Source organism: Aspergillus candidus (genome assembly GCF_002847045.1).
Source record: "Aspergillus candidus strain CBS 102.13 unplaced genomic scaffold BDW47scaffold_15, whole genome shotgun sequence".
In the NCBI taxonomy this organism is placed as follows: domain Eukaryota; kingdom Fungi; phylum Ascomycota; class Eurotiomycetes; order Eurotiales; family Aspergillaceae; genus Aspergillus; species Aspergillus candidus.
Genome location: NW_020194020.1, coordinates 327,565 through 351,521, shown reverse-complemented (window position 1 = coordinate 351,521; position 23,957 = coordinate 327,565). Strand labels below are relative to the sequence as shown.

At 54.8% G+C, this 23,957-nt stretch overlaps 11 protein-coding genes across 11 annotated transcripts; 5 read left to right on the top strand and 6 right to left on the bottom strand.

Annotated features, from left to right (window-relative positions):
• Positions 1 to 267: 267 nt before the first annotated feature.
• Positions 268 to 2,339, top strand: ilv3C (putative dihydroxy-acid dehydratase; the record flags this gene model as incomplete). Its single annotated transcript, XM_024817234.1, has 3 exons — positions 268 to 711; positions 855 to 1,066; positions 1,152 to 2,339. Exons 1-3 carry the CDS (start codon positions 282 to 284, stop codon positions 2,337 to 2,339), a joined length of 1,830 nt encoding a protein of 609 aa, XP_024673202.1. The 5' UTR covers positions 268 to 281.
• Positions 2,340 to 2,593: 254 nt separating this feature from the next.
• Positions 2,594 to 5,588, top strand: BDW47DRAFT_103822 (WD40 repeat domain-containing protein). Its single transcript, XM_024812174.1, has 8 exons — positions 2,594 to 2,706; positions 2,765 to 2,922; positions 2,981 to 3,132; positions 3,191 to 4,140; positions 4,193 to 4,327; positions 4,375 to 4,506; positions 4,557 to 4,855; positions 4,910 to 5,588. Exons 1-8 carry the CDS (start codon positions 2,667 to 2,669, stop codon positions 5,558 to 5,560), a joined length of 2,517 nt encoding a protein of 838 aa, XP_024673201.1. The 5' UTR covers positions 2,594 to 2,666; the 3' UTR covers positions 5,561 to 5,588.
• Positions 5,589 to 5,812: 224 nt separating this feature from the next.
• Positions 5,813 to 7,358, top strand: BDW47DRAFT_103820 (uncharacterized protein). The gene is made up of 2 exons (XM_024812173.1): positions 5,813 to 6,207; positions 6,300 to 7,358. Exons 1-2 carry the CDS (start codon positions 5,913 to 5,915, stop codon positions 7,016 to 7,018), a joined length of 1,014 nt encoding a protein of 337 aa, XP_024673200.1. The 5' UTR covers positions 5,813 to 5,912; the 3' UTR covers positions 7,019 to 7,358.
• A 188-nt stretch (positions 7,359 to 7,546) lies between these two features.
• On the bottom strand, positions 7,547 to 9,106 carry BDW47DRAFT_103819 (putative tetracycline transporter). Its single transcript, XM_024812172.1, has 2 exons — positions 8,914 to 9,106; positions 7,547 to 8,859 (listed from the first exon to the last, which is right to left on the bottom strand). Exons 1-2 carry the CDS (start codon positions 8,980 to 8,982, stop codon positions 7,582 to 7,584), a joined length of 1,347 nt encoding a protein of 448 aa, XP_024673199.1. The 5' UTR covers positions 8,983 to 9,106; the 3' UTR covers positions 7,547 to 7,581.
• A 201-nt stretch (positions 9,107 to 9,307) lies between these two features.
• On the bottom strand, positions 9,308 to 9,996 carry BDW47DRAFT_103818 (uncharacterized protein). The gene has a single exon (XM_024812171.1). It carries the CDS (start codon positions 9,801 to 9,803, stop codon positions 9,315 to 9,317), a length of 489 nt encoding a protein of 162 aa, XP_024673198.1. The 5' UTR covers positions 9,804 to 9,996; the 3' UTR covers positions 9,308 to 9,314.
• Positions 9,997 to 11,743: 1,747 nt separating this feature from the next.
• BDW47DRAFT_103815 (uncharacterized protein) lies at positions 11,744 to 12,621 on the bottom strand. The gene is made up of 4 exons (XM_024812170.1): positions 12,422 to 12,621; positions 12,323 to 12,354; positions 12,140 to 12,221; positions 11,744 to 12,052 (listed from the first exon to the last, which is right to left on the bottom strand). Exons 1-4 carry the CDS (start codon positions 12,515 to 12,517, stop codon positions 12,026 to 12,028), a joined length of 237 nt encoding a protein of 78 aa, XP_024673197.1. The 5' UTR covers positions 12,518 to 12,621; the 3' UTR covers positions 11,744 to 12,025.
• Positions 12,622 to 12,799: 178 nt separating this feature from the next.
• BDW47DRAFT_17083 (NUDIX hydrolase) lies at positions 12,800 to 14,438 on the bottom strand. The gene is made up of 2 exons (XM_024818368.1): positions 13,793 to 14,438; positions 12,800 to 13,730 (listed from the first exon to the last, which is right to left on the bottom strand). The coding sequence occupies exons 1-2, from the start codon at positions 14,251 to 14,253 to the stop codon at positions 12,887 to 12,889; spliced, it is 1,305 nt and encodes a 434-aa protein (XP_024673196.1). The 5' UTR covers positions 14,254 to 14,438; the 3' UTR covers positions 12,800 to 12,886.
• Positions 14,439 to 14,713: 275 nt separating this feature from the next.
• On the top strand, positions 14,714 to 17,496 carry BDW47DRAFT_103813 (SPX domain protein). Its single transcript, XM_024812169.1, has 2 exons — positions 14,714 to 17,201; positions 17,254 to 17,496. The coding sequence occupies exons 1-2, from the start codon at positions 14,961 to 14,963 to the stop codon at positions 17,335 to 17,337; spliced, it is 2,325 nt and encodes a 774-aa protein (XP_024673195.1). The 5' UTR covers positions 14,714 to 14,960; the 3' UTR covers positions 17,338 to 17,496.
• Positions 17,497 to 17,651: 155 nt separating this feature from the next.
• BDW47DRAFT_124807 (uncharacterized protein) lies at positions 17,652 to 19,024 on the bottom strand (the record flags this gene model as incomplete). The annotated part of the gene is made up of 4 exons (XM_024816310.1): positions 17,652 to 17,823; positions 17,917 to 18,084; positions 18,180 to 18,761; positions 18,822 to 19,024. The coding sequence occupies 4 exons, from the start codon at positions 19,022 to 19,024 to the stop codon at positions 17,652 to 17,654; spliced, it is 1,125 nt and encodes a 374-aa protein (XP_024673194.1).
• A 277-nt stretch (positions 19,025 to 19,301) lies between these two features.
• Positions 19,302 to 20,185, top strand: BDW47DRAFT_103811 (DsbA family oxidoreductase). Its single transcript, XM_024812168.1, has 2 exons — positions 19,302 to 19,399; positions 19,513 to 20,185. Exons 1-2 carry the CDS (start codon positions 19,355 to 19,357, stop codon positions 20,167 to 20,169), a joined length of 702 nt encoding a protein of 233 aa, XP_024673193.1. The 5' UTR covers positions 19,302 to 19,354; the 3' UTR covers positions 20,170 to 20,185.
• BDW47DRAFT_103810 (6-phosphofructo-2-kinase PFK26) lies at positions 20,160 to 23,564 on the bottom strand. The gene is made up of 2 exons (XM_024812167.1): positions 22,753 to 23,564; positions 20,160 to 22,439 (listed from the first exon to the last, which is right to left on the bottom strand). Exons 1-2 carry the CDS (start codon positions 23,040 to 23,042, stop codon positions 20,597 to 20,599), a joined length of 2,133 nt encoding a protein of 710 aa, XP_024673192.1. The 5' UTR covers positions 23,043 to 23,564; the 3' UTR covers positions 20,160 to 20,596.
• Positions 23,565 to 23,957: the final 393 nt, after the last annotated feature.

Genomic DNA, 23,957 nt, shown 5'->3' with positions numbered 1-23,957 from the left:
TGACGTGTCTATAGTGTATCTCTGTAAACGCAAGAATGGGGTTGAGTGTGAATTTGTTTCCTTCCAGCCGTGGTAACAGGCTATCAGAACATCTATGATCATCCTCCAAAGTTAGTCCATGCCTAGTGAGTACTAACAATGCTACGGAGAAATATCCGACTAGACCAAGCGGGGGACACAATCACCTCATCCAGGATATAAGTTAACAGACAAGACACAATCTGAATACTATCCACCTACCTACTTACCCACCTACCCAGCCCACCCAACCAGCAGCAGCCATGGACCAAGCAAGACAACCCGACAACCACAACACCACCACTAACGACTACAACCTCTCAACCCCCATCTCCCCAACAACCGGCTTCAAACAAAACCTAACATCCTACGGAGACGCACACTTCTCCCTGTTCCTCCGCAAAGTCTTCATCAAAGCCCTGGGATACTCCGAAGACGCCCTCTCCCGCCCAATAATTGGCATCGTCAACACCTTCTCCGGCTTCAACCCCTGCCACGCGAACGTGCCTCAGCTTATCGAAGCCGCTAAGCGCGGGGTGCACCTTAGCGGTGGGCTCGCGATCGAGTTCCCTACTATCAGTGTGCATGAGTCGTTTGCGGCGCCGACGAGTATGTTTTTGAGGAATTTGATGAGTATGGATACGGAGGAGATGATACGGGCGCAGCCGCTGGATGCATGTATTTTGGTTGGAGGTTTGTTCTTTTTCTTTTTCTTTTTCTTTTTTCTTTTGTTGTTTCTGTGGTTGTTGGGTGGTTTGGTGTGGTATTGTTCGCTTGGAGGAGGGGATAGGGGATAGGACAGGGGATATGACCAGGCTAATGCGTGGTCTTTATAGGCTGTGATAAGACCGTTCCGGCACAGTTGATGGGTGGCATTTCGGCGAATAAGCCCATTTTGCCGCTTGTTACGGGCCCCATGTTACCTGGGAGACACCGTGGACGGCGGATCGGTGCGTGTACGGATTGTCGGAGTCATTGGGCTGCGTTCCGCGCGGGCGAGATCGATGTTGAAGAGATCGCGGCGGTCAATGAGGAGCTTGCTCCGACGGTAGGCTGCATCTCTTCTGAGGTCCCCCGAGTGGTTATGGGCCAAGCGTTTGATTGTAGTACTGATCGATTCATCGATACGATAGGTCGGCACATGTGGTGTCATGGGCACGGCCAGCACGATGGCGTGCGTGACGGCAGCCCTGGGCATGATGCCGCTCCGGGGGGCATCGGCGCCTGCTGTCTCGTCGGCTAGGATTCGAGTCGCGGAAGAAACAGGCGCCAATGCAGTCGCGGTGGCGCAGGCCGGTCGGAAGCCGCAGGATGTCTTGTCCACGGAATCATTCCTGAACGCCATCACCGTGCTGCAGGCAATTGGGGGATCAACGAACGCCGTGGTCCACCTGATGGCTATTGTCAACCGTCACCCGCAGGCCCAAGGCGCGATCACCCTGCAGACATTCGAAGATATCGGCAAGCGGACACCGCTGCTGATCGATCTGAAGCCGAGTGGGGACAACTACATGGATGATTTCCACAACGCGGGCGGCATGCTGGCGCTTTTGCATACCCTGCGGCCGCTGCTACACCTGTCGGCGATGACCATCACCGGTCGCACATTAGGGGAGGTATTGGACTCTTCTCCCTTTCGGACGTTCCCGCTCTCGCAGCAGATCATCCGACCCTTGTCCGACCCGCTGCACCCGGCGTCGTCGCTCGTCGTTCTCCACGGGAATATCGCGCCCAAGGGCGCCGTCATGAAAGCGTCTGCGTCCAAAGACCGCAGACTCCTATCCCACAGAGGACCCGCAGTGGTGTTTGAAAACTCAGCAGATCTAGCACAGCGCATCGACGACGCCAACCTCCCTGTCACGCAAGACTCAGTACTCGTCCTCAAAGGCATCGGCCCAGTCGGCAACCCAGGGATGCCCGAAGCGGGGCTCATCCCCATCCCACGCAAGCTCGCGACACAGGGCGTCAAGGATATGCTCCGCCTGTCAGATGGCCGTATGTCGGGGACAGCGGGGGGGACCATCGCCCTTCACATTTCTCCTGAAGCAGCCCTGGCTGAATCGCCGTTCGGCGTCGTCCAGACGGGTGATTGGATTACCTGCGACCTTGAACAGAGGAGACTGCAGCTGGAGATACCCGACGAAGAGCTGAAAGCGCGCGTGGATGCGAGGAAGCTGGCTTTGGCTGGCGCGGGTGCCTCCGAACAGGGGCCGAGACGAGGGTACTGTGTTTTGTATGAGCGGTCGGTGAACCAGGCGGAGGAGGGGGCGGATTTTGACTTCCTGATGGCTAGTGGGATAGCTAATAGTTCTCGAGAGTAGACAAGATGGGGGAAGTCGTCAAATCGTAGAATGAGATCATACTATGGAACTGATTTAGCCCTGATAAAGTGCCCTAAGCCCTAAGCCATACCAGATTAGGTAGGAGTGAGTCGCGCCCAGACGCGCTCGACGCGTCGGCAGGCGCTGAACCTCCGATCAAATCAGATCAACCACCGGAGTCAGACTACTCCATACCTACGTACATACCTGGGTATAGGTACGATCTGTTCTGATCGGCTTAGAGACTGACAGATTGATAATCGTGCCGGCGACCGATGTGCCGTGTTCAGCTGAGCTGGCCACGTTCTTTCCATTCCATCCCTAACGATGTCCTCCGAAGCACTCCGACCTAGGGGTCGGCCAGCGCGTAAGTAGCCAGAAAATTGTTTACTGCGCAATTTGCTAATCCGCATGAAATTATATAGACACGCCCGGATCGACGGTTCTGGCGTACACCCCCGACGGTCGCCGCGTGATCACGGGCGGTTCCAACTCGGCGATTCGTATCTACACTGTCGGCCAGGATGGCGAGCCGAAGACCGTCGACGAAGGTGTCGATGGACATATGGGTATCGGTGCTACGGTTAGTCGATACAGATATCTCTTGGAAAGGCGGCGAGGTACTGACGGAAAATCGATAGAACGAGTCGTTCATCTTGGGCGCCGAAGACGGAACGGTATGGCAGTACGAGATAGGATCGGGACGAATGGAGAAATTGCTGGTTCGCTGTGCCTTGCCAGTGCGGGACATTGCTGTTTCGAGAGATGGGGAGTGGGCTGCCGTTGCGAGCGAGTATGTCCCCGTCACTAACATCTGCGCGCATCTTACAGAACTGACATGTATACTGCAGTGAACTCACAGTGAAGATCGTCAATGTCGAGGACATGACCAAAGTGAAGTACCTGCGGGAGCAGACCAAGGGCAGCAAGCACGTCACGTTCGACCCGAACGGCCAGTACATTGCGGTTTCGTGTACAGATGGTTTCCTTTACGTATACTCGATCGCGTCAGAGGAGCCCGAGCTCGTGCAAAGGCTAGACGGCGTCATACAGCGACTGGAGCCGGAGGACGAGACGACATCGAGAGCGGTATGGCATCCGGATGGGACGGCGTTCGCGTCTGCAGAAGCCACGCGTGACATCGCGATCTTCTCGACAGGCCAGTGGAAAAAGGAAAAGGTCTTTTCGGGCGGCCACAACGGACGGGTCACCGCCATCAGCTGGTCGCCTAACGGGGCGCTTCTTGCGACCGCTGGTGCCGACGGCCAGGTTCTGATCTGGGACACGCGCACGCAGAAGGTTCTGCAGAGTCATGATTTTGCGAACGTGATTAACCTTGCCTGGCATCCGACCACCAACTCGCTTTCGTTTACCACCTCGGATGGTGAATTGTTCATATACGACGGGATTGTACAGCCTGCGCACCAGCCTCTGCTGCAGAAACCGCTCCAGGCCGCTCCTATCTTCCCCGGCCCGTTGACGGAGATCTCTGATAATGTACGGCGACCGTTGGCGAGCCGACCGAAGGAGTCTATTGAGCGGAGGGACAGGCTGGGGTCTCCTGATTCCCTGGACGATCTTCTCGCCGGTGATCAGGGAATGGCGGACTTTGTCGATGATGACGACGGAGCGGGCTATGCTGAGGACGAGGTAAATGAATTCGGCAAACGCACGAACCGGCATTTGGATGGCATCGATGGCCACGCCGATAAACGGATGATCGGCTCGTTTGGAAAACCGAAGGTGCATCCCCCTCTTCAGCCCGGTAGCACGCCGTGGAGAGGCAACCGACGATACCTTTGTAAGTGGCTTCCACATAACCGGGACGAATGACCAGTATGCTGACTCGCCAGGTCTGAACTTGACTGGCGCCGTCTGGACTGTGGACCAGGAAACCCATAACACGGTGACCGTGGAGTTTTACGACCGGGAACTTCACCGCGACTTTCACTTTACCGATCCGTATATCTATGACCGGGCGTGTCTGAGTAAGTGTACTTGATCCCCGGCTGACAAACTATGCTGATGATGGTAGACGACAATGGGACTTTGTTCTCTAATAACCCCAGCGACGGCAGCCCTGCCACGATATTCTACCGTCCCCACGAGACCTGGACCACGCGGGCAGACTGGCGGACCCAGCTGCCCCAAGGGGAATTCATCCGAGGTGAGACATAGCATACTGGACGGTAGATGGTTTCATGCTGACGGCGACAGCGCTGGCGCTAAGTGATTCTTACATCGTCGCGGTGACTACGAAAGACTACGTGCGCGTGTATACGCTATTTGGCACTCCCTTCAAAGTGTACCGGCAAAAGAGTCCAGCCGTGACCTGCGCCGCCTGGCGCGACTACGTGATGACAGTCGGAAACGGACCACTGGGAAGCGACGGCCGCACGGCGTCCCTTCGATACACCGTAGAAAACGTCAAGCGCGACGAGATCTGCCAAAACGAGGATGTAGTGGCGCTCCCGGAGGGGTCCGAACTGAAGAGCGTCTTCTTTTCCGATACCGGGGTGAGTGATGCCCACACTTATACTAATGAACCGACCATGACTGACTCATAACAGGACCCATGCATCTACGACACCGAGGGCGTGCTGCTGATCCTCCAACACTGGCGCACTCCCGGCCAGGCGCGCTGGGTTCCCCTGCTAGACACCAAACAGATGGAGCGTCTAGCCAGCGGTCGCAAGGAAGAGACGTACTGGCCCGTTGCCGTCGCGCAAGACAAGTTCCACTGTATCATCCTGAAGGGAGGAGACCAATACCCGTACTTCCCCCGCCCGTTGCTAAGCGAATTCGACTTCCGGGTCCCCATCTCGGACACTCCCGGGCAAAGCCTCGGCGAGGACGCAGAGCGCAACGAAGGCCCGCGGTTCGAGGAGTCTTTCGTGCGAGGCAACGTCATGCTGTCACTCTTCCAGGACTTACTCTCTTCCACCAATGCGACAGCTAGCCAACGTGCGGAGCTTGTCCGCAAGGAGCTGGAGCTGGATAAGATCCTTCTGCAGCTGCTCGCTGTGGAGTGCCGAGAAGGCGAAGAACGAGGCATGAAGGCCCTGGAGCTGGTCCAGATGATGAAGGACCGCAATGGCAAGATGGTCGAAGCGGCTGTCCGGATTGCGGAGCGGTATGGGCGGGGCGTGTTGGAGGATAAGATCCGACAGATGGCGGAGAGGCGACTGGGTGGTGATGATGACGATGATGAGTTGGCTTGAGAGGCTGGATACCAGGATATGATACGCGTTTGATTTATCTATACATACCGCTAGACTGGTATTAATGATTGATGGATATTTGATATTGATGCATTGAGGTAAATAACATAGAAAGAACTATAGATTGGGCATGTGATGTCATCGCCGAAAAAGGCAAGTCGCACGGGATCGGCCGTCATCGAATCGACTCCGTCCAAACCACTGCAACGACTCCAACGATTCTCCCAATCTTGTTCATCGACTGGACCACCCATTTATCCTCACTGCATGGCTTGAATCATCCCCAGTCGCCGTCATCAGTCCGCGGCCTGTACTGACTGCGCCAACTCCCTTACATCCACCGTCCGTCACCATGCCCAAGCTAGTCGCGCCGCCAGCGTCCCAACTCCCCATCCGGAATCTCCTCACCGCGAAAAGACCATCCACATCTCGCACAGCAGTACCCTGCCAGTTCTTCGTCTCCTCGCCCGTCCGGCCCCTCGCGCACCCGCAACACGGCATCCTCCACGAGCCTGAACACTGGCAGGCTCCCCCGCTGCGCTTCTCGCCGTCGGGGCGCAACCGGAGCATTTCCGATGAGCTGGAGGGGAAGGGCTCGAACGGGGAGCGCAAGCCGCCTGATGAGCGGGTCTTGAAGTTGGGGAAGAGTACGCTTGCCCTACTGCTTTGCTGCAGCCGATGTCTTCTCCTTCTCAAACATCAGGATGAATTCGTGCTAACCAGTCGATCTGTATCATAGCCCTTCGAACCCTCTCCCCCCTCCTTCCCACCCTCCTCTTCAACCCTCTTCCAACAGAAATTCTCTCGCCACACGTCACCCTCCACCTGTTTCCATCCACCCACCCGCACCTCCCAACAGTCAAAGGACGGACCCTCTACCGCGCCGCGCTGTGGACCGTCCCAGTAGCATGGAGCGCCCTCCCATTAGTCGGGAACGTCAAACTGCAGATACTAAGCGAGCGCATAGTGCGCGCAGGGACAGTCCTCGACCCCGAAGGATCCAGCGACAACAACGACATCGGCGACGAGCGTCTAGTCGTGCGCTGGAAGACGGAACCGCGGAATGAAGACCACCAGTCGTCCTCTTCCTCCGGTGACGCCGGCCAATCCCGCGTGGCGTCCTCGTCCTCTAAACCGGGGATCAACCGAAACCTAAGCGTTCTTCTAGGCGGCGACGCGCCGATCTTCAAACTCTCCAAGGAGGAGCAATTCACAGGACTGTTCATCTTCTCGTTTGACGAAGAGGGCCGCATCGCGTCTCATACGATCGAGCATGCCGATGATGCGAGGGGATGGGAGCGCACTGCGAAGTTCGTTACATTGACAGACTGGTTGATTGGGAAAGCGAGGGGCTCGTTGGATCCCGCTCCCGCCCCGGGTCTGGCTATGCAGGGGTGCGAGGAGTCCGAGGGGTTAGCTTGGGGGCTGGGGAGGGAGGATCTGTATCATCGTCGATGACTACGTAGTAGTTGTGCTGTCGTGTTTCGCTGACACTGTCTTTGCTGTACTATGGGATATGTGTAGTATTTACTGGGGGTGGATGGGCTGGGCTCTTCTCTTCTCTTTCCATGGACTAGGCATGTTACTGCTCTAGTTCGTATTGTGGCCAGCTCTGCTAGGTTTATGGTGTCTATGTACGTTATACCCATGAGGGGTGTTCTTTTTATGATTATTCTTTTTTTTCGGCGTTTACTATTGTCTGACTCCAATGTATCAAATGTATCGAATGTATCGATAGAGTTTTTTTTTTTTCTCAACTATGTACAACCCCGTCGCTGACCAGCAGCGCGGGGCTTCAAATTCAGCTACTTAACTATTCTCCTGTCAAGAATGGCATCCTGGGTAATGTAGTATACATGTTTTTATGGAATCGCATCATACCTGCGAAAAATGACAAGACGTAAACCAAAACAAGGGAATAGACATGGCACGAAGGGGAGGGAAAAAAAAAAAAAAAAGAAAGAAACGAGATAAAGGAAGAAGAAAAGCAGACGACAGCATCACCCAATTCAACGACCATCTCACTTCCCATTCACAGCCGAAGTAACCGGCGACCTGAGCCCCGTAAACACAGCAACACAAACCCCCAACATGACACATCCCCCAGTCGTGTAAGCGACTTCACGCCCCACCCACCAGAAAAGCGAACAAAACAGGAGCGGACCAGCCGCGCGGCCGACCTGGCCCCAGCTGCGCAGACGGCCGAGCACCGCTCCGCGGTCACTTTCCTGCGCTTCGAGACTGCCTAGGCTGTTGAGGCCTGTGACGACCGTTGCGCTGGTGATGGCTAGGAGGCCGCCGACGGTGTAGAGCCCTGTTAGGGTGGTGATGCGGCCGAGGAGGAAGAAGGAGACGGTGCAGGCTAGGACACCGGCGCGGACGATGATGAGCGGTGGGAGGCGTCGGACGAGGGTTCCTTGGAGGAGGGAGGCGATTAGGCCCATCATTGAGAGGAGGCGGCCGTTTAAGGCCGATGGGCTGGCTTTGCTACCGGCGTAGAAGGTTGCTGTTAAGAAGGGGAGGGAGAACTCGAGGCCGGAGAAGGGGAGGAGGAAGAGGAAGTGGATGAGGTTGAGGATAGCGGGGTTGTTGGTGTGTTGGTGGGGTCGTGTAGAGGGGGAGGTGGTGGCTTTGGAGTTGGAGGTGTTCTTGTTCGTGGTGGCGTCGATGTGGTTGAGCTTTGTTAGACGGGGATGCGTCTCGGGAAGACAGTAGTATATGTATACTGTCTCGAGGATGATAAGGAACAGCGAGACACCCGCAGCCGTAGCGAACGGGTTTGCAGCGACAGTCGTGATAGTCGCGAGGCCCGCGCCGAGGGCAGGGCCGAAAGTAAACGCGATGCTGAAACAGGCGCCGACGAGAGCCATGGTTGAGCCGCGCTGGCTGGGGTCGCTGATATCCGTGGCGATGGCATTGGCGAGCTGGACGTTCCCCTCACTCAGACCGCCGACGATGCGGCTCGCGAGGAAGGTCCGGAAGTCGGTGGCTGCAACCCAGAGCGCGACGCTCAGCGTATTGCCTATCATTGAGCAGAGGAGAGCTGTCCGGCGGCCATGTTTGTCGGAGAGGCGGCCGATGACGGGGGCCGCTAGGGCCTGCAGAAAAGAGAACAGAGACCCGAGGGCCCCGCCGAGGAGGATTATATCATAGCGAGAGTCGATTGGTTTGGCAAAGGAGTTCTTGTAGGCGTTGAGGTAGTGGAAGATGCGGTTTAAGAGGGAGGTCGGCGAGGGGTCTTTGGTTCGGTAGAACTCCAATAGAGAGGGGAATAGCGGCAAAATGAAGGTAAATGAGATCTAGCAGTTCCTATCGTTAGTCCGATGCACGTCGACTTGGAATTGAGGACATACCAAATCCAAGAGCAGCGATGTCATCAACACCTTGAGGATCCTCCGGCGCTGATCCGCGGCTAGTACCATGGTTGCGGCGGAGCTCAAGATTTGGTAGTGATAGCGTAAGGGGTAAAAGAAACTAAATGAGGGAATCTGAAAAAAGAAAGATCAATCAATCATGAGGATGGTTGCGCCAATGGACCGATCTAGCAGGAGATTCAGGAGGGGAGGTGTGAAGTTGAAGAAAGATGCAGGGGAAGATGACGATGTGATGGACCCCGCTTACATAATGCGGAGATAGTATCAATCAACTACGGCATATCCAGTATACGGCATATAGAAACCTCGGTATACACTACACTCAACTACTGATCCAAGACGCCATGCGGTCGAATCCCACTACGGGGTTCTTCCATTGTCTACCACTGTGACTGACTGTTGTACACCGAGGTCCATCCCCGTCCATGTCCACCCAACTGTGAACAACCCCACTCCCACGTCCCAGTGCCCCTCTCACCATATGTCATGAAATAAAGTACAGGAGAATGGAAATATGTGTGAAAAGCAGACAAGAACGGTAGTCCATACCGCCCAAAGATAAAAGAAAAGAAAATGTCAAATATATGCACGCTGAATAACTGCGAAACATGTACAACGAGGACTTTTGGGACATCCATAATCCAAAAGTAAGGTGCAGAGCGAGGAACAGAAAAAGACACCACGGTCCATTGCCACCCCGCGCGCTGCGACTCCTGCTGTAGACCTTTCAGGAAATTCATTGCTTTCGTGAACCATAACACCACTGTGACCCATAGCCTAATTAAGATAGTGACAGTCAGAGGGAAGTCGCAGAGTACATGAACAGTGCACCTGGATGGCGAGCCCGTTTGGTGAAAAACGGAGGCCATCCAGAGTGGAGAGACGAGGAAGTCGAAGCTACCTGGCACCGAAGCCTCACCCAGTAGCAGGTCAACCGCAAGATTACCCACGTTTATTGGGGTGCGGTGGGGGCTGCACCAGGGGAACCGTTGGCGCCGCCGCGTCCACGACCTCCTCGACCCCCACGACCGCGGCCTCGGAACTCACCGCGCCCGCGTCCACGGAATCCATCGCCTCGTCCGCGGCCGCGGCCACGGCCACGGAAGCTGGGTTGCCTCTGGTGGGAAGCTGCCCCAGCGGGTTCACCACTTGGGGGGTTGGGGGCGGTGACAGCCTCGGCGCTTTGGTTGGCGGCATCCGGAGCGGTGGTGATGTTACTGAGACCGGCGTGAGCTGCCGCGGGGGTGGCATTGAGACCGTTTTCTGTTTCGGCAGGGTCACGCTGCACTTCGACCCAACTGTCCGTGTTTGCGGAGGATGCGAGCGAGCCGGGGGCGTTGGCATCCCAGTTCTTTTCCGCGACCGGGTTAGCCGCATCGGAGACAATTGTCTGCGGTGGGGGGTTGGTTTGAGACGCGTCGCCCGTGGCTTCGCTGGCGGGCGTGGCCTCGGTGCCATAGGATGCCTCCTGAAGCTCGGTAGATGCTGCATTGGCCACCGTGGGGTCGGAGGCAGGTGCACCCGTAGTCGCCTCTGCGGGGGCATAACCTTCGGAGATCTGTTTCACCTTGCCGTCTAGTTTTTATAGTAATTAGCAGCTAGAGACGATTAAAGGATTGGACGGGCATGACTCACAGGTGACATCCAACCGCTCACCCTCAACGCTAACGATCTTCTCATCCACGCCACCAATCAACTTCACCATAGACTCGACGGCCTCGTTCGAGCCCCCGTAGACCTGGTAGAGGACGCCCTCAAATGCGCGGCTCTCACCCGAAGTCTCATCGCCAGAGCGTCTCATGGCCGCAGCAGCACAAAGGAACTTGCTCAAGCTGAGTAGACGGCTCCGATACTCCTTCTCGCGGGTCTCACCAGCTTCCGCGTTGGCGGTTGCGCGAGCGGCATCTAACTCAGCTTTATGAGCCTTCTCGGTCTCCGTCTTCTGGGTGGTCAGACGTTCTTCATAGTGGACCGCAAACTCCTTGTAACGAGCGATCTGCTCCTCATATTGAACAACGGAAGCTTGCAGAGCCGGCTTCTTCAACATCTGGGCCTTCTGATCGGTGTTGATCTTCTTTTCAGCGACCAGCTCATCGAGCGATTTCTTGGGGTTTTCGGCGAGGATGCCATCAAGCTTGGCGGTAGCGTTCTGTTGGAGCCGAGCGCTGATTAGTGTCAGGATAGACGAAGGGAACGGTTACTCGCGACGAACCAGTTTCTTCGTGGCGTTGCGCAGGCTCCTAAAGGAAGTCCATCCGTTAGCGTCATCTTGACGGTAGATGTACCCTATCAGGTAACAAGCTTGAGGGGGAATGACGCACCTTTGAAGATCCTTGAAATGCGGGAAGTCGAGGTTGTCCAGGTTCGCCGCCGCGCTGGAGGGAGACACTGGAGTTTGCTTGAGCTTCTCCGACGTCGCCTCGGACGGTGCTGGGGACTTGCTGGGGACAGGAGCGGCGGCCATGGTGTGTGTTAATGATATGCGGTGAGTCAAACTGGGTCACCTAGAGATATGGCGGGGGCGGGTGAAAGATGGGGATCGATCGTTTAGAGAGAATTCGTAAGAGTTGAGAATATTCAAAAAGAGGTAAAATGACCTAACGGACGAAGAAGAAGAAAACAGGAAGCTGGGGAAGAGGAAGTTGAGGGAGAAAGGCTGAGGAGCGGAGAGTAGATGCGGGTGGAACTTTTCCGAATCCCAGAAGCGCCGCCTTTGTCGCGTGTCGTCGCTTTGGCTTTGATTCTTGTCCAGCCCAACCATCAAACAAACCAATCATTTCTTTATATTGAATTTGATCTGTCTACTACCCTGTATTCTTCCACTACGCTTGTGTTCTAGTCGCTGATACACCATAGTTTCAATTTAAAACACTGTCATATGGGAGAAGTCCAACACTCTCTCCTCTTGGGTATATAGACCATCCAGAATAACATCAAACAAACGCCAAACCCCTTTCGCCTATGACACCCCAATCACTACAAAAAACCGTCCTGCAAAAGCGCGCGAAATGGAAGAATCGCTCCACGGTTCAAAACACGGAAAGACGCAACCCCCATCATAAGCCAGATCATCAACAAGCAGGGTCTCCCGCTAGCCCTTGAATTTCCGCAGTGTTCTCTACAAGCCAAGAATCGAAATCGTTAGTACCGTAAGGGGAGTGAGTCGCATGCGCGCTCGAGCCAATCAATCAATCAATCCACGTACCTCCGTCACTTTCCGCACTGCATTGGGGGAGATGTGTTTTTCGCCAGACTTGCGCGATCGGATGGCGGACTCGCGCATGAGTCTGTAAAATTGCGAGATATTAGGTTGGGTTCTTCGAGTTTCGTGCGCGCTGTGCAGGGATGCGGAGAGTTGGGGGCATGTAATGGCTATAGCGTGACTTACTCTTGCATGAATAGCATGTAATCCAGGAAGATCTGAGTGGAGGCAGTACAGTTAATAATGATGGAAATAAGTCTTCCGTGACTGGGGTCTCAATCGTACCAGAATGTCGGCGTTCTTGCTCACGTTGCGATTCGATTGCGCCTTGACGATACGCTTCACTGTCGCGCGGGGGTAGAGCTTCTGGGTTGCCGCCATAGCGGATGCGACTGTCTTTGTGCGGGAAGGGATAACGTGTCGGTACTTGAAGGAGCAATGGATGGGATCGCCCTGATGTATTGTCGTCTGATTGAAGACCTGACTGGCAGAAACTTGGCAAGTCGCTTGTTGATAAACAGTTTGGAGATGAAGATACGAAGTCATGTTTATGTAACTGCGTAATACGGAGCGACTAGTCTGGGGAATTCAAGATGTGTATTTACCAGACAATACCAATACAAACAAGTCCATGATAAAATTTACAGGTGACCGCAATGACCCCTTATGCAAAATGATCGTAGAGCACTCGGTCCACCGGGTATAGAAGCTGTTCTAAAAATGACAAAGAAAATGTCCCGCCCAATCTGGCTACCGTCGGAGTAACTTCCACGCGGTGTATCCGGCCACAGAGCCTAGAGCGGCTCTCCATGCAAGGTAGATGTAGATGGCGACCCGAAGTCGGTCATAATACCCTTTGAGCATGATGCCTACAGCATATGCATTCCCATCAGGACTCCGGTCCGACGATCCGTAATATCGGCCCACTCCAAGTCCCCCAATGCCGACGTGATTGCGCTCCGACTCCGCATCCACGGCCCGCGTGACGGGCAATGCAGCCGTCTGGCCGTCCACGGCCGTATCGCTAGCTCGTCGTCCAGAGCGTACTCGGAGAGTGTTTTGCTTTCGCAAGCGGTATGTCATGAGACTCACAATCAGTCGGAGATCAGGGGTGGTGAACGTGGGATATTTCCACAGCGTCACCGCCGAGTGTGGTGGGAGCATGTCGAGAAAATCGGCCAGAATGCCGAGGGTCAGCCCCCACAGGAGAAGAGGGGGAGCCCGCTCGCCGGAACCGCCTTGTTGACCCCCGCAAGGTGTTTTCCATCGCTGGAACCAAGGGGTCGGGGTGAGTTTGGTGTCGGTGGGGATGAGTCCAGGGGTAGTGTTGCAGTATAAGCTCTCCGTCGAGACCAATCGGATGGCGGAAAATTGCATAAGGCCCATTATGGCGCGACAGGCAAGGCGGGTTGCGAACCCGCCCACGGTGGGCAGCCGCTGAGACATATCGACGTACTCCACCGTGCGCAGTGCCGGGGAAAGCAGGGCCCGGAGAGGAACCCAATGGGTTGACGCTACTTCGGTGGGTTGTAATTTCAGCGAGGGTGATTCGGGGCTCGTCAACAAGAAGACAAACGGGCACAGAACCATCAACCTTGTCCATCCAGTTAATACTACATTGTGACCTCGGGATAGGAAGGTTCAGGTGAGACATACGGAACAGCGCCCCAGCTGGTGGTCACCACCCGCTCAGGGAGATTGCCAATGTATATACAATTGTTTGGCGTCAGGTCCAGCCCAATCTCTTCCGAGGTCTCCCGGATGGCCGCTGCTCGATCGTCCGCATCCTCGGGGTCTCGTCTCCCTCCCGGGAGCGCAACATGGCCTGTCCATCGGTCTCCCACGCGCGACGCCCGCTTGATGAAGACGGCTTCTGGATCTCCGTTTTGCACCCAAGATTGCGAAAAGAATGTATCGAGTTGTTGCTTGGTGGACGAGGAACTATCCGGTGACGGGTTGGAAGATGCGCCGGGCCAATGATTGTATGTCGGACGGACTCGCAGAATGAGAGCGACGGAGGCGCGCTTCTTGCATGACGGGGGGTTGGGGACGTGAGGATATGGGTGTCGGTGCAAATCCACCAACACTTCGTGTAGGGAGTTGGATACGGGTTCCATTGTGGGCGGTCAAGTATGAAGCCGAGGCAAGTGACCGAATATTGGCTGCGTACAAGGATGGTGATGTGGCTTTGGATTGATAATACCCGCGCAAGGATTCAGAAATGGCAAGCCCAATGACGATATAATAGGAAGTAGTAGTAGTTATATCAAAAGAAAGAAGAAAAAACTAAGCTGTACAGAAAAGAATAGAAGCATAAGATGGTGTTTGTCCGGAGTACCTCCGCAGTCCGCACTTCGGTATGCAATGGAAACCGCGGTGAACATGATGGATGAGTCATGATCTTGAAAGAAGATGGTAATGTATCGGTATTACACAAAAGTACGGTAATGATCGCCCAGAGCCAAGATCGGCCAGGGCGGTGGGAGGCAGCACGTGCCCTCCCTGGGCGCAATAAGAGGAGCCAATTCCTTCAGGCTAACCGGAAAGTATCCAGACAGCTCCATTCATACTTTCCCTTCTTAAGCTACACATTTCGTGATTCCCTCTTGATTTTTTTTTTTTTTCTCTTTCTTTTACTTTTTCTCTCTCCTTTCACTTCTACTCCATCTTCCAATCTGTTTTTTACTTTCCCTCGAGTGTTAATGTCAGATGTACTGACCTATCACGACTCCACATACCAATTGGCCAGCCTTCATCACTCTACCACCGCACTTAAATAGCTCGGGTTCGATTTTAAACGAAGAAGTGCTTTCATGATTTGAACATGCGGTTCGGGAAAACTTTGCGGAAAGCTGTCTACCCTCCGTGGAAGGGCAACTACATCGACTACCACAAGCTCAAGGTCCTCTTAAGAGAGGATGATGTCACCGGGGATGCCAGTGACTCGGAAAGCATCCCGTGGACCGAACAAGACGAGGAAGCTTTCGTCCAGGAATTGATCAACGTTCAACTCGACAAGGTCAATGCCTTTCAAGTTGCAAAGGTGCAGCAGCTGAAAGAGCGTATATCGGCGTGTGAGGGAAAATTGCGACCGTTGGCGCCGACACCCGACCAGAAGTCTTCCGGCGTTGAGGACGAAGGGGAACGAAAATCTATTGCCTCCGGGGTCATCCATGAGCTGGATAGCATCACCAAGGAGGTGAGTGAACTCGAAAAATACAGTCGCATCAACTTCACCGGCTTCCTCAAGTCCGCCAAAAAACATGACCGCAAGCGTGGAGCCCGGTACCGCGTGAAACCGTTGCTCCAGGTGCGGTTGTCGCAGCTGCCGTTCAACTCGGAAGACTATTCGCCCTTGGTCCGCAGGCTGTCGGTGCTGTATTCCTTTGTCCGTGAGATCCTCAGCCAGGGCGTCGTGGAGCCGAGGGAGCCGTCGGAACCCTGGTTTGGCCAGGACGCATACTCCTCCTTTAAATTCTGGGTTCACCCGGATAATCTTCTGGAAGTCAAAACTTATATCTTACGGCGGCTGCCGGTCCTGATTTACAACCCAGGCACGTCCAAGGATCTGGAGACCGTCGCCGACGACCCCACGATTACCTCCCTGTATTTCGATAACCCGCAGTTTGATCTCTACAACCAAAAAGTGGCCCGGGCGCCGGATGCCGGGTCCCTGAGGCTACGGTGGACAGGCCACCTGAACGAGAAACCCGCAATCTTCCTGGAGAAGAAAGTCGCCACAGACGACAATAACAGCAGGGACGTGAAAGTGCAACTGAAGGACAAACACGTGAAGGAATTTCTCGACGGCGAATACCAATTCGACAAGAAGATCCATCGTATGGAGGACAGGGGCAGCGGAGAGTCCGAACAGGTCGGACCTTTCAAGCACGATGTGAGCGAGCTGCAGTCCTTCATCAAGGAGTACAACCTGCAGCCCATGATGCGGGCCAACTATACCCGGACAGCTTTCCAAATCCCGGGAGACGATCGGATCCGCATCTCCCTCGACACCAACTTGGCATTGATCCGGGAGGACTCGCTGGACCAAGAGCGGCCGTGTCGCGATCCCAGCCAATGGCACCGCAGGGATATCGATGATGTGGGCATGGAATACCCGTTTAGCTCCATCAAAACGGGTGAGATCGCGCGATTCCCATATGCACTGCTGGAGATCAAGCTACGCGGGAACTCTGCTCACAACGCCGAGTGGGTCCAAGACCTGATGTTCTCGCATCTGGTCAAGGAGGCGCCTCGCTTTTCGAAATTCGTCCACGGTGTGGCTCAACTATTTGAAGACTACGTGAACAGCTTTCCCTTCTGGCTGGGCGAGCTGGAGAGCGACATCCGGCGGGATCCCGAGACCGCATTCCACGAGGAACAAGAGCGCCTTGCGAAGCGTGCAGCAGACGATATGGCTATGGGTAGCTTCCTGGGGAGCAAGGGCAGTCCACCCGTTCGACCCATCCTGGGGTCGTCCATCCCCCGACTACTCTCGGACCCCGGCTCTCCGAGGATGTCCCGTAGACCGACACAGGTTCTCTCACCATCTGCTAGACCGTCCCTGTCGGGGCCCGCGGAACGTCCCAAGTTGCTCGGACCAACCGACGAGCAGCAGCCGGCCTCGCTCTCCCGGATAACCTCTTACTTTCCGTCACTCCCCACATCTCGCGCCAACCGCGCCAACCAAGACGACGCTGTGCTGCCACCCGGGGTCCGGGACCCAGGCACATGGATCAAGGATTCGGGGCCGGTCCGCGTGGAGTCTAAAGTGTGGCTGGCGAACCAGCGGACGTTCATCAAGTGGCTGCACATCAGCATTCTGCTGTCCACCCTGTCTCTCGGCTTGTACAACGCAGCCGGACAGCACAACGATATCGCGCGCGCCTTGTCCATCGTCTACACGATCTTCGCCATCTTCGCCGCCGCCTGGGGCTGGTTCATGTACGAGAAACGGTCCCGACTCATCCGAGCGCGCAGCGGACGTGATCTGGACAACACCTTCGGGCCAATCGTGGTGTGCATTGGACTGGCGGTGGCGCTAGTCCTGAACTTTGTTTTCAAGGTATGACCATATTACTCTGATCCATCCTTCAGCTGCTCACATCTACATATAGTACAGCTCCACACTCGACAAGCTTCGCGGAAATCAGCCGGGCGCCGACATGCCGCAACTTGTCGTGCAGGGTGATCATCTCTGATTTTTTCTCTCCCTTTTTTATTTTTGTATCATTCAAACCTTAACTGCCATCAGTCGGTATATTAACCATCGTTCGGGTTCTGTAAAAATGGCAAATTCTATTACAAGCATGATCTCACGGCGTTCGTTCTTTAATCCTGGTACAGCCAATGCATGATATGAACATTAATATGATAGCAAGATGGGGTATAAGTGCCATACCTTCTTTCCCCAGTATTAAGAAATACTAGATACTACATCACTTCGGCAAATGACAGTCACTAGTGCAAATAAACACATCTACAGCCCACACAAACCCAAAAGGAGACGTTCACATCACGTATATTTTCTATTCACGGCGGGATGGAGCAGCGGCGCCCTCTCACCCTCTACTCTATTTCCCTGCCCTTCAACAGACCCAGCCAACCCCCCTTCGCCTGGTATAGACAATCTCCCCTGCTCGGGGGAAATGTAAAGAGCGCTCGGGACGAGGGTTTCGAGGGTTGCACTATGTTATGCGTTAGTCAATCCATATATGCAGTGCACAGTGTGTGGTGGGTGAGTATGATGAACGAAGAACGGGGAAGGGGAGGAGAAATACCTATCCAAAAACCCACAAAACAACCACAGGTAAACCGTGCCGAGGAAGGCAATCACCCACTCTAGGATTCCAGCCGTGCGATACTGTGCGTCGTCAGGGACGATCAGCGAGAGGAAGACGACGCCGAGGGTGAGCTCGACGAGGATGAGTGCCGTTGAGAGGGAGGCACTGCTATCATTAGCCAAAGCCATGCACCCTTATTCTTGGTTCCCTCATAGAAAAAAAATATAAATAAAAAAGATAGCAATAGGAAGAGAACATACAAAACCCTAACCCTCGGATTCCTCTTTCCGGTATAACTCTGCCACCGTGCCCCATGACACAGGTAAGCAACAAAATCAAGCACCTCATCAGCATACACAATAGCCGTACAGGTAGATTGAATCGCCAGACCGGCGAAACACAGTCGGAGGAAGAAGTGGTGCAGCGTCTTGTAACGGAAGGTGTCCATCACGCCGAGGAGGATGAGCGCGGTGCTGGCTGTGCTGGCTGCGAGGATGGCGAGGAGGGAGATGAGTTTTAGGGTGCGGGTTGTGGGGTCATCTTCTCTTTCTTCGAATTCTTGGGGCCCCTCTTCGGGGATGCCGATAGACTGGGTGCGTGTTGAAGAGCAGGTGGTTATGGAGGGGGCATGGGCATCGTTGCTTAGGGCCCTCTCAAGCTGGGGAGATAGCACGGGGGTATCTCTCGCTCTCGCTCTCGCTCTCGCCCGCGCCAGGGCAAACCCCGGCTCATAGTAAACGACGTGGACAGCAGCGACAGTCAGTAAGAACCCGACAGCAGTCATGGAAGTTCCAATAAGAAACAGCGGTTTGAGCTCAAAGGACGCAATATCCGAGATAAACCTACAATCCTATCAGCATACCTATTCACACCCCACGTCTACTCCGAAAGGGTGTACAAACGCGACATGCGGATTACTCTGCCCCGGATACCGCGGCATGCCACGGGCGATCCACGTGAGGAGCAAAGACGCGAGCGTCAAGAACCAGACTGAGCCTGCTAGGGCGGGGAAGAGGGGAAGTCTGGTTGGGGGGATGTCGAGGATGATGGCGTGGAGGAGGGACCAGATTGCGTTGTGGCATTTGATTAGGAGGGATTCGATCATTGGGTTTTTCTATCTGTTTCTGGTGTGGGGGATGAGGAGGATAATGTACATAGGCGATCTGTTGATAATTTTTCTCAATGACATCCTAATATCCCATTGAAGACAGAATATAGATTGAATAGATTGATATCGGTATCTGATAAAGCTTCCCCGGAGTCGATCCCAGTGCCGATCCTGAGGATGATGATGTCATGGTGGGTCTTGTATCAATGCTGCTGACAAATTCTACATCGACATCTGGACTATAATAGATGTATGAAGCGTTTTGAGTACCTTGCTTCTATCTGCTCTATTCAGTCCTGTATCTGCATAACTAGAGTATAGAGCATCATGACCAACATCAGCATCTCCATCATCTCCGACGCCGTGTGTCCGGTACGTTTCCCCTCCCTTCCCACTACACTAGCCAACATGAACAACACTTCCTGAAAGAATATACTACATCCATCCGCTCCTCTCTCAACCTACAAGAACTAACAAACAAAAAGTGGTGCTACATCGGCCTCCGCCGCCTCACCAACGCAATAACCACCCACAAAGCCACCCATCCAACCACCACTTTCACCCTCACCTGGCACGCCTTCTACCTAAACCCCACGGCACCGGCCTACCCGGGCTTCCCCAAAACAGAACACTACTCCGCCAAGTTCGGCGCAGACCGCACGGCAGCCATCTTCGCCCGGTTGGCGGCTGTTGGGGAGAACGAGGGGATCAAGTTCCGGTTTGGGGGGAGGACGGGGAAGACGAGGGATGCGCATCGGTTGGTGTGGTATGCGGGGGGGTTGGAGGGGACTTCGTCTACCACCGCTGCTGCCGTGAAGGGGAAGGCGGACGGGGAGGTTGGGGGATTGCAGACGAGGGTAGTGGAGGCGCTATTCAAGGCGTATTTCGAGGAAGAGAAGAATATTACGGATCGGGGGGTCCTGGTTGAGGCTGCTGCGGCTGCGGGATTGGATACCGCCGCAGTGGAGAAGTTCCTCGCGGGTGAGGAGGGGGGAAAAGAAGTGGATGCGGAGGCGGAGAAGGCGCGCGGACAGCTAGTGTCGGGTGTGCCCTTTTTTACGATTCAAGATCGGTATGTGGTTGAAGGGGCGGAGGAGCCGGCCGCTTTCTTGGAGATCTTTGAAAAGGTGGCGGAGCTGTGATGGGGTTGGATTGATTCTAGCGAACCCTAAGTAATTTGACTTGACCTAACCTAAACTAAGTATACAATCACTTGTCTTTTGCTGACGGTGGGAATCGCTCTCGTGTTATTCGCCCTTGCAACATTTGAGGGCATGCCCAAGACTGGACGAGATCATATCCCACGGAACCTCCAAACAGCGTACAAATCTCGGGGAACGCCGGTAAAATGCAAGATCAAGACACGCGACCGTACAGATAACCCCCAAAAAGACAGAAAATAAATGAAGCGAGAAAGGAAGAAAGCAAGAGAAAGGAAGAAAGACACGCTGGGTTGTCATCGCGAGGTAGGTCCATCCGGCAATGACGCCAGACCACGAGAACAATAAAGAACACATCAGGTCATTAACAGTCATTACAAACACAAGGGACTGGGAGATGGGGATCCGGTTAATAAGTACTCGACTGGCGAAGCGTGAAGCCCGGGATATGGTCAAACCAGTCCTTGTCAGGATTGTAGCGGTAGGCGCGGAATTCCACTCCATACGGTTTCGGCTCCAACATGTACAGCATACCCAACGGCACTTCCAAGTCGGCCACCTCGTCGCGCTTCAGGCCCAGGAAGTACGCCAGCAGCACACGGGAACACGACCGGTGAGTGACGAGGAGCACGTGGTCCGTCGTGCGCTCCACCTCGATGATCACCGCCCGCAATCGGTTGATGACGTCCAGGTATCCCTCGCCGCCGGGGCCGGGATACCGGTAGAAGAGCTTGTTCTTCTTCCGCGCCGCGTACTCCTCCGGGTACTTCTCGCGGATCTCGTCGTACGTCATATCCTCCATCTTGCCGGCGTAGAGCTCGTCGAGCATCTTCATCTGCTTGACGTCGTAGTCTTCCTCGTTGAAGTAATCCACCGTCTGGATCGACCGCTTCAACATCGACGACCAGACGCAGAAATTGCGAGGCTGATCGCGCGGGATGTAGGACGGATTAGGGGGCGTGCTGTCGCCGGGGCGCGGGGGAAATTGCTGCATGGCTTCCTTTTGCCGTTGGTGGGACTCCCATTCCTTGCGTTTGTAGTCGATGAAGCGACTCAGCGCCCTTCCATACCGATGGCCGTTCTCGCTCATCTCGGAGTCGCCACCGATGCGACCAGCCTGGTTATCCTTACTCTCCCCGTGCCGGGTGATCCAGAGCAGACGCGGCGAGAGGTTGAAGTTCAGCAGGTAGTAGACGATCTGGGACGAGAGGAAGCCGTGGGTCTGATGCGAGACGACCTTGCGGCCCACGTCGATCATCTGGATATACGCCATATTGTGGCGCTCCTCGTATTCGCCGAGCGGCACGTACGACTTCTCGTACAGTTGGACACGCTTCTTGAAGTCTTCCAGGGCCTTGACCGGGTCCTTGTCTCGGTAGTCGGGACCCGACAGCTTCAAGCGCATGTTCCCCTCCAGCAGCTCTGGATCCACGCAGCTGCTCTCGAGGAAGAGGATGTTCAGCTCGGAACCTGCGCGCTCCCGAATGTGATCGACGATCGCCTTGCGACGCTCCATGGTGCTGTTGGTGGCATCCAGGATGCCCACGCTGCCGCCCTGATCCATGACGTAGTCCAAGAGCTCGTCCAGCGTGTCGAGGGCCACCAACTCCCGCACCCGCACGGCATCCTGGTTGTTGGGGTCGAAGAAATCGGCGGACTGCTCGATGGGCTCGGGAGGACCATCCGTGCCTTCTGGGCTCTCCACGCGCTCGGGAGCTGCCCCGCCCGTCGGCGGCAGGATGTTGCTAGGCTCCGCGGAGACGGCTTCTTCTTCAACTTCGGCCTCTTTGCCGTTGACCAGGATCTTCGCCTGGGCGAAGGGAATCGAGGCGCGTTGTGGATCGATCTCGGGCGGAGAGGTCTGGCGGCGGGACGGCGTGCGATTCTTACTGTTGACGCTCACACTCAGGCGACGCACGGAATCGATGAGATCCTTGTGCACGGAGCTTTTCCGGTGGTCGCGCGGCTTGGCCGGAGTGGGGGACTTGCCGGCCGCCACGCGACGCCGTTCACCGACGTTGAAGATCTCGGTATCGTGTTGCAGCCAGTTGAGATAGCGGGCCAGCTTCTTGGTGACGTAACTCTTGCCGCGCGCGGGCAGACCGACCATTACAACCACCAACTTCGAGCCGAGATCCCGCTGGGCGATACGGCCATCGGGAGATACTTTGGATTTGGTGAGACCTGGGATGTCCAGCGTGGTGGCACGCAGACGGCCCGAGCCCGGCGTGGAGGCCTGATTGCTGGCATTACTAGGGAGAGGACACGGGTCAGCATCCTCGCTTGTCACCTGGAGACAGAAGATGTGGAGACCGGAATCACAGGGAAGATGGAAATAGAGAGAATGAATTGAGTATGAAGAATGCGGAGTTATTGACGCTACGAAAAGAAAGAGCGCACAAGGCAGCGGGGGAAGAGGGGTTGCGTGCGGGATCAGACGGACCGTCAACCGCTGATCCGTTTCAAAGTGAGGGATCGACCTTGTCGACCTCCGACAGGACATGAAGAAAACAAGAGGAAGACAACGGACAAGTGCCTGACGAGGAATGACGTGCATGTACTTACATCTGCGGAGACGACGGAGCGGTAGAAACCGGAGTATCCGTCAAGGCGATCCCCACGCCATCGTCCGCCGACGGGGGTTTGAGGCTTTCGGAATGCAGCTCGTTCCCTAGCGCTCGACCAGCCACGGTCTTGGACGGGGGCATCAGCGAGGAGTCGTGGGCCCCATCCGGCCTAGGCTTTCCGGTCGGAGGCACCCCATTGGAGGTAGCGGAAGAGGAATCATGAGAAGAACTGGGATTGGTAGCATTCGACATGATTGCAGTCCGAGCGATGTTGCTATGTTGAGCCATCCCCAATTGGGTGGCGCAGCACTGCAGCAACGACGTAAGAGGGATGAGTTGGAACGAGTTCCTGCACAGAAGCAGCAAGAACTTTGAAAAAAAAAAAAAAGTAAACAAATGATGTGTCGACCGTCAGGGTATAAGCAGAAAGCAGGAATTCCGGACTTTCAGCAACGACTGTCTAACGGTAATATTGATCGAGGTCGGTTTCAGAACGTTGAAAGGAAGAAGAGGAAGGGAGAAAACAAGGGAGGGGAAAGAAAATGACGAGAAAAGATCCAAAGATCCACGGCGGGACGGCGGGATGACTCAAGTTCAAGCTCCAACACCAAAAACTGGCTGTGAACGGAGCTTACTCAATCCAACCCCAATTCGGTTCAAAGGATTGAGATCACAATGAGATAATGGCTTCTTTTCCAGGGGGTATAAATAAGAAACAGGAAAACACCACACAAACCGAAGTCAACAGTGGTGGTCGAGTCAACAAACAACGTGATGCCCAAGGGAGAGGCGAGGAGGCGAGACAATCAAGGAACAATCACACCCTCGAGGAAAATCAGGAGCAGAAGAGATTAAATATAGCAACCGAAAGAGTCGAAAGAGTCGAAATCTTATAATCTCCCCATCCCGGCTGAAGAAAACAGCCCACCCGCCCGATGAAGTCACTGCGCTGGACTTGCACGCGGTGGATCTCCCGACGGGCGTTGATCGACCAGAATCATGGATGAATGATGTCAATCATGTCCAAAATGTTCCCGAGGTGGAGTCCACATGGTGACCTCGGAGGGTTTCATTACCTTGGATGTGAGAATACCCCTTGCGACTGAATTCTCGACCGTCGTGAGATTCATGAAGGGATAGAAAATATAACATTATTTTAAGGTGACTTGGCTTGGCTCAACTGCCCGACAAACACCCGTGATG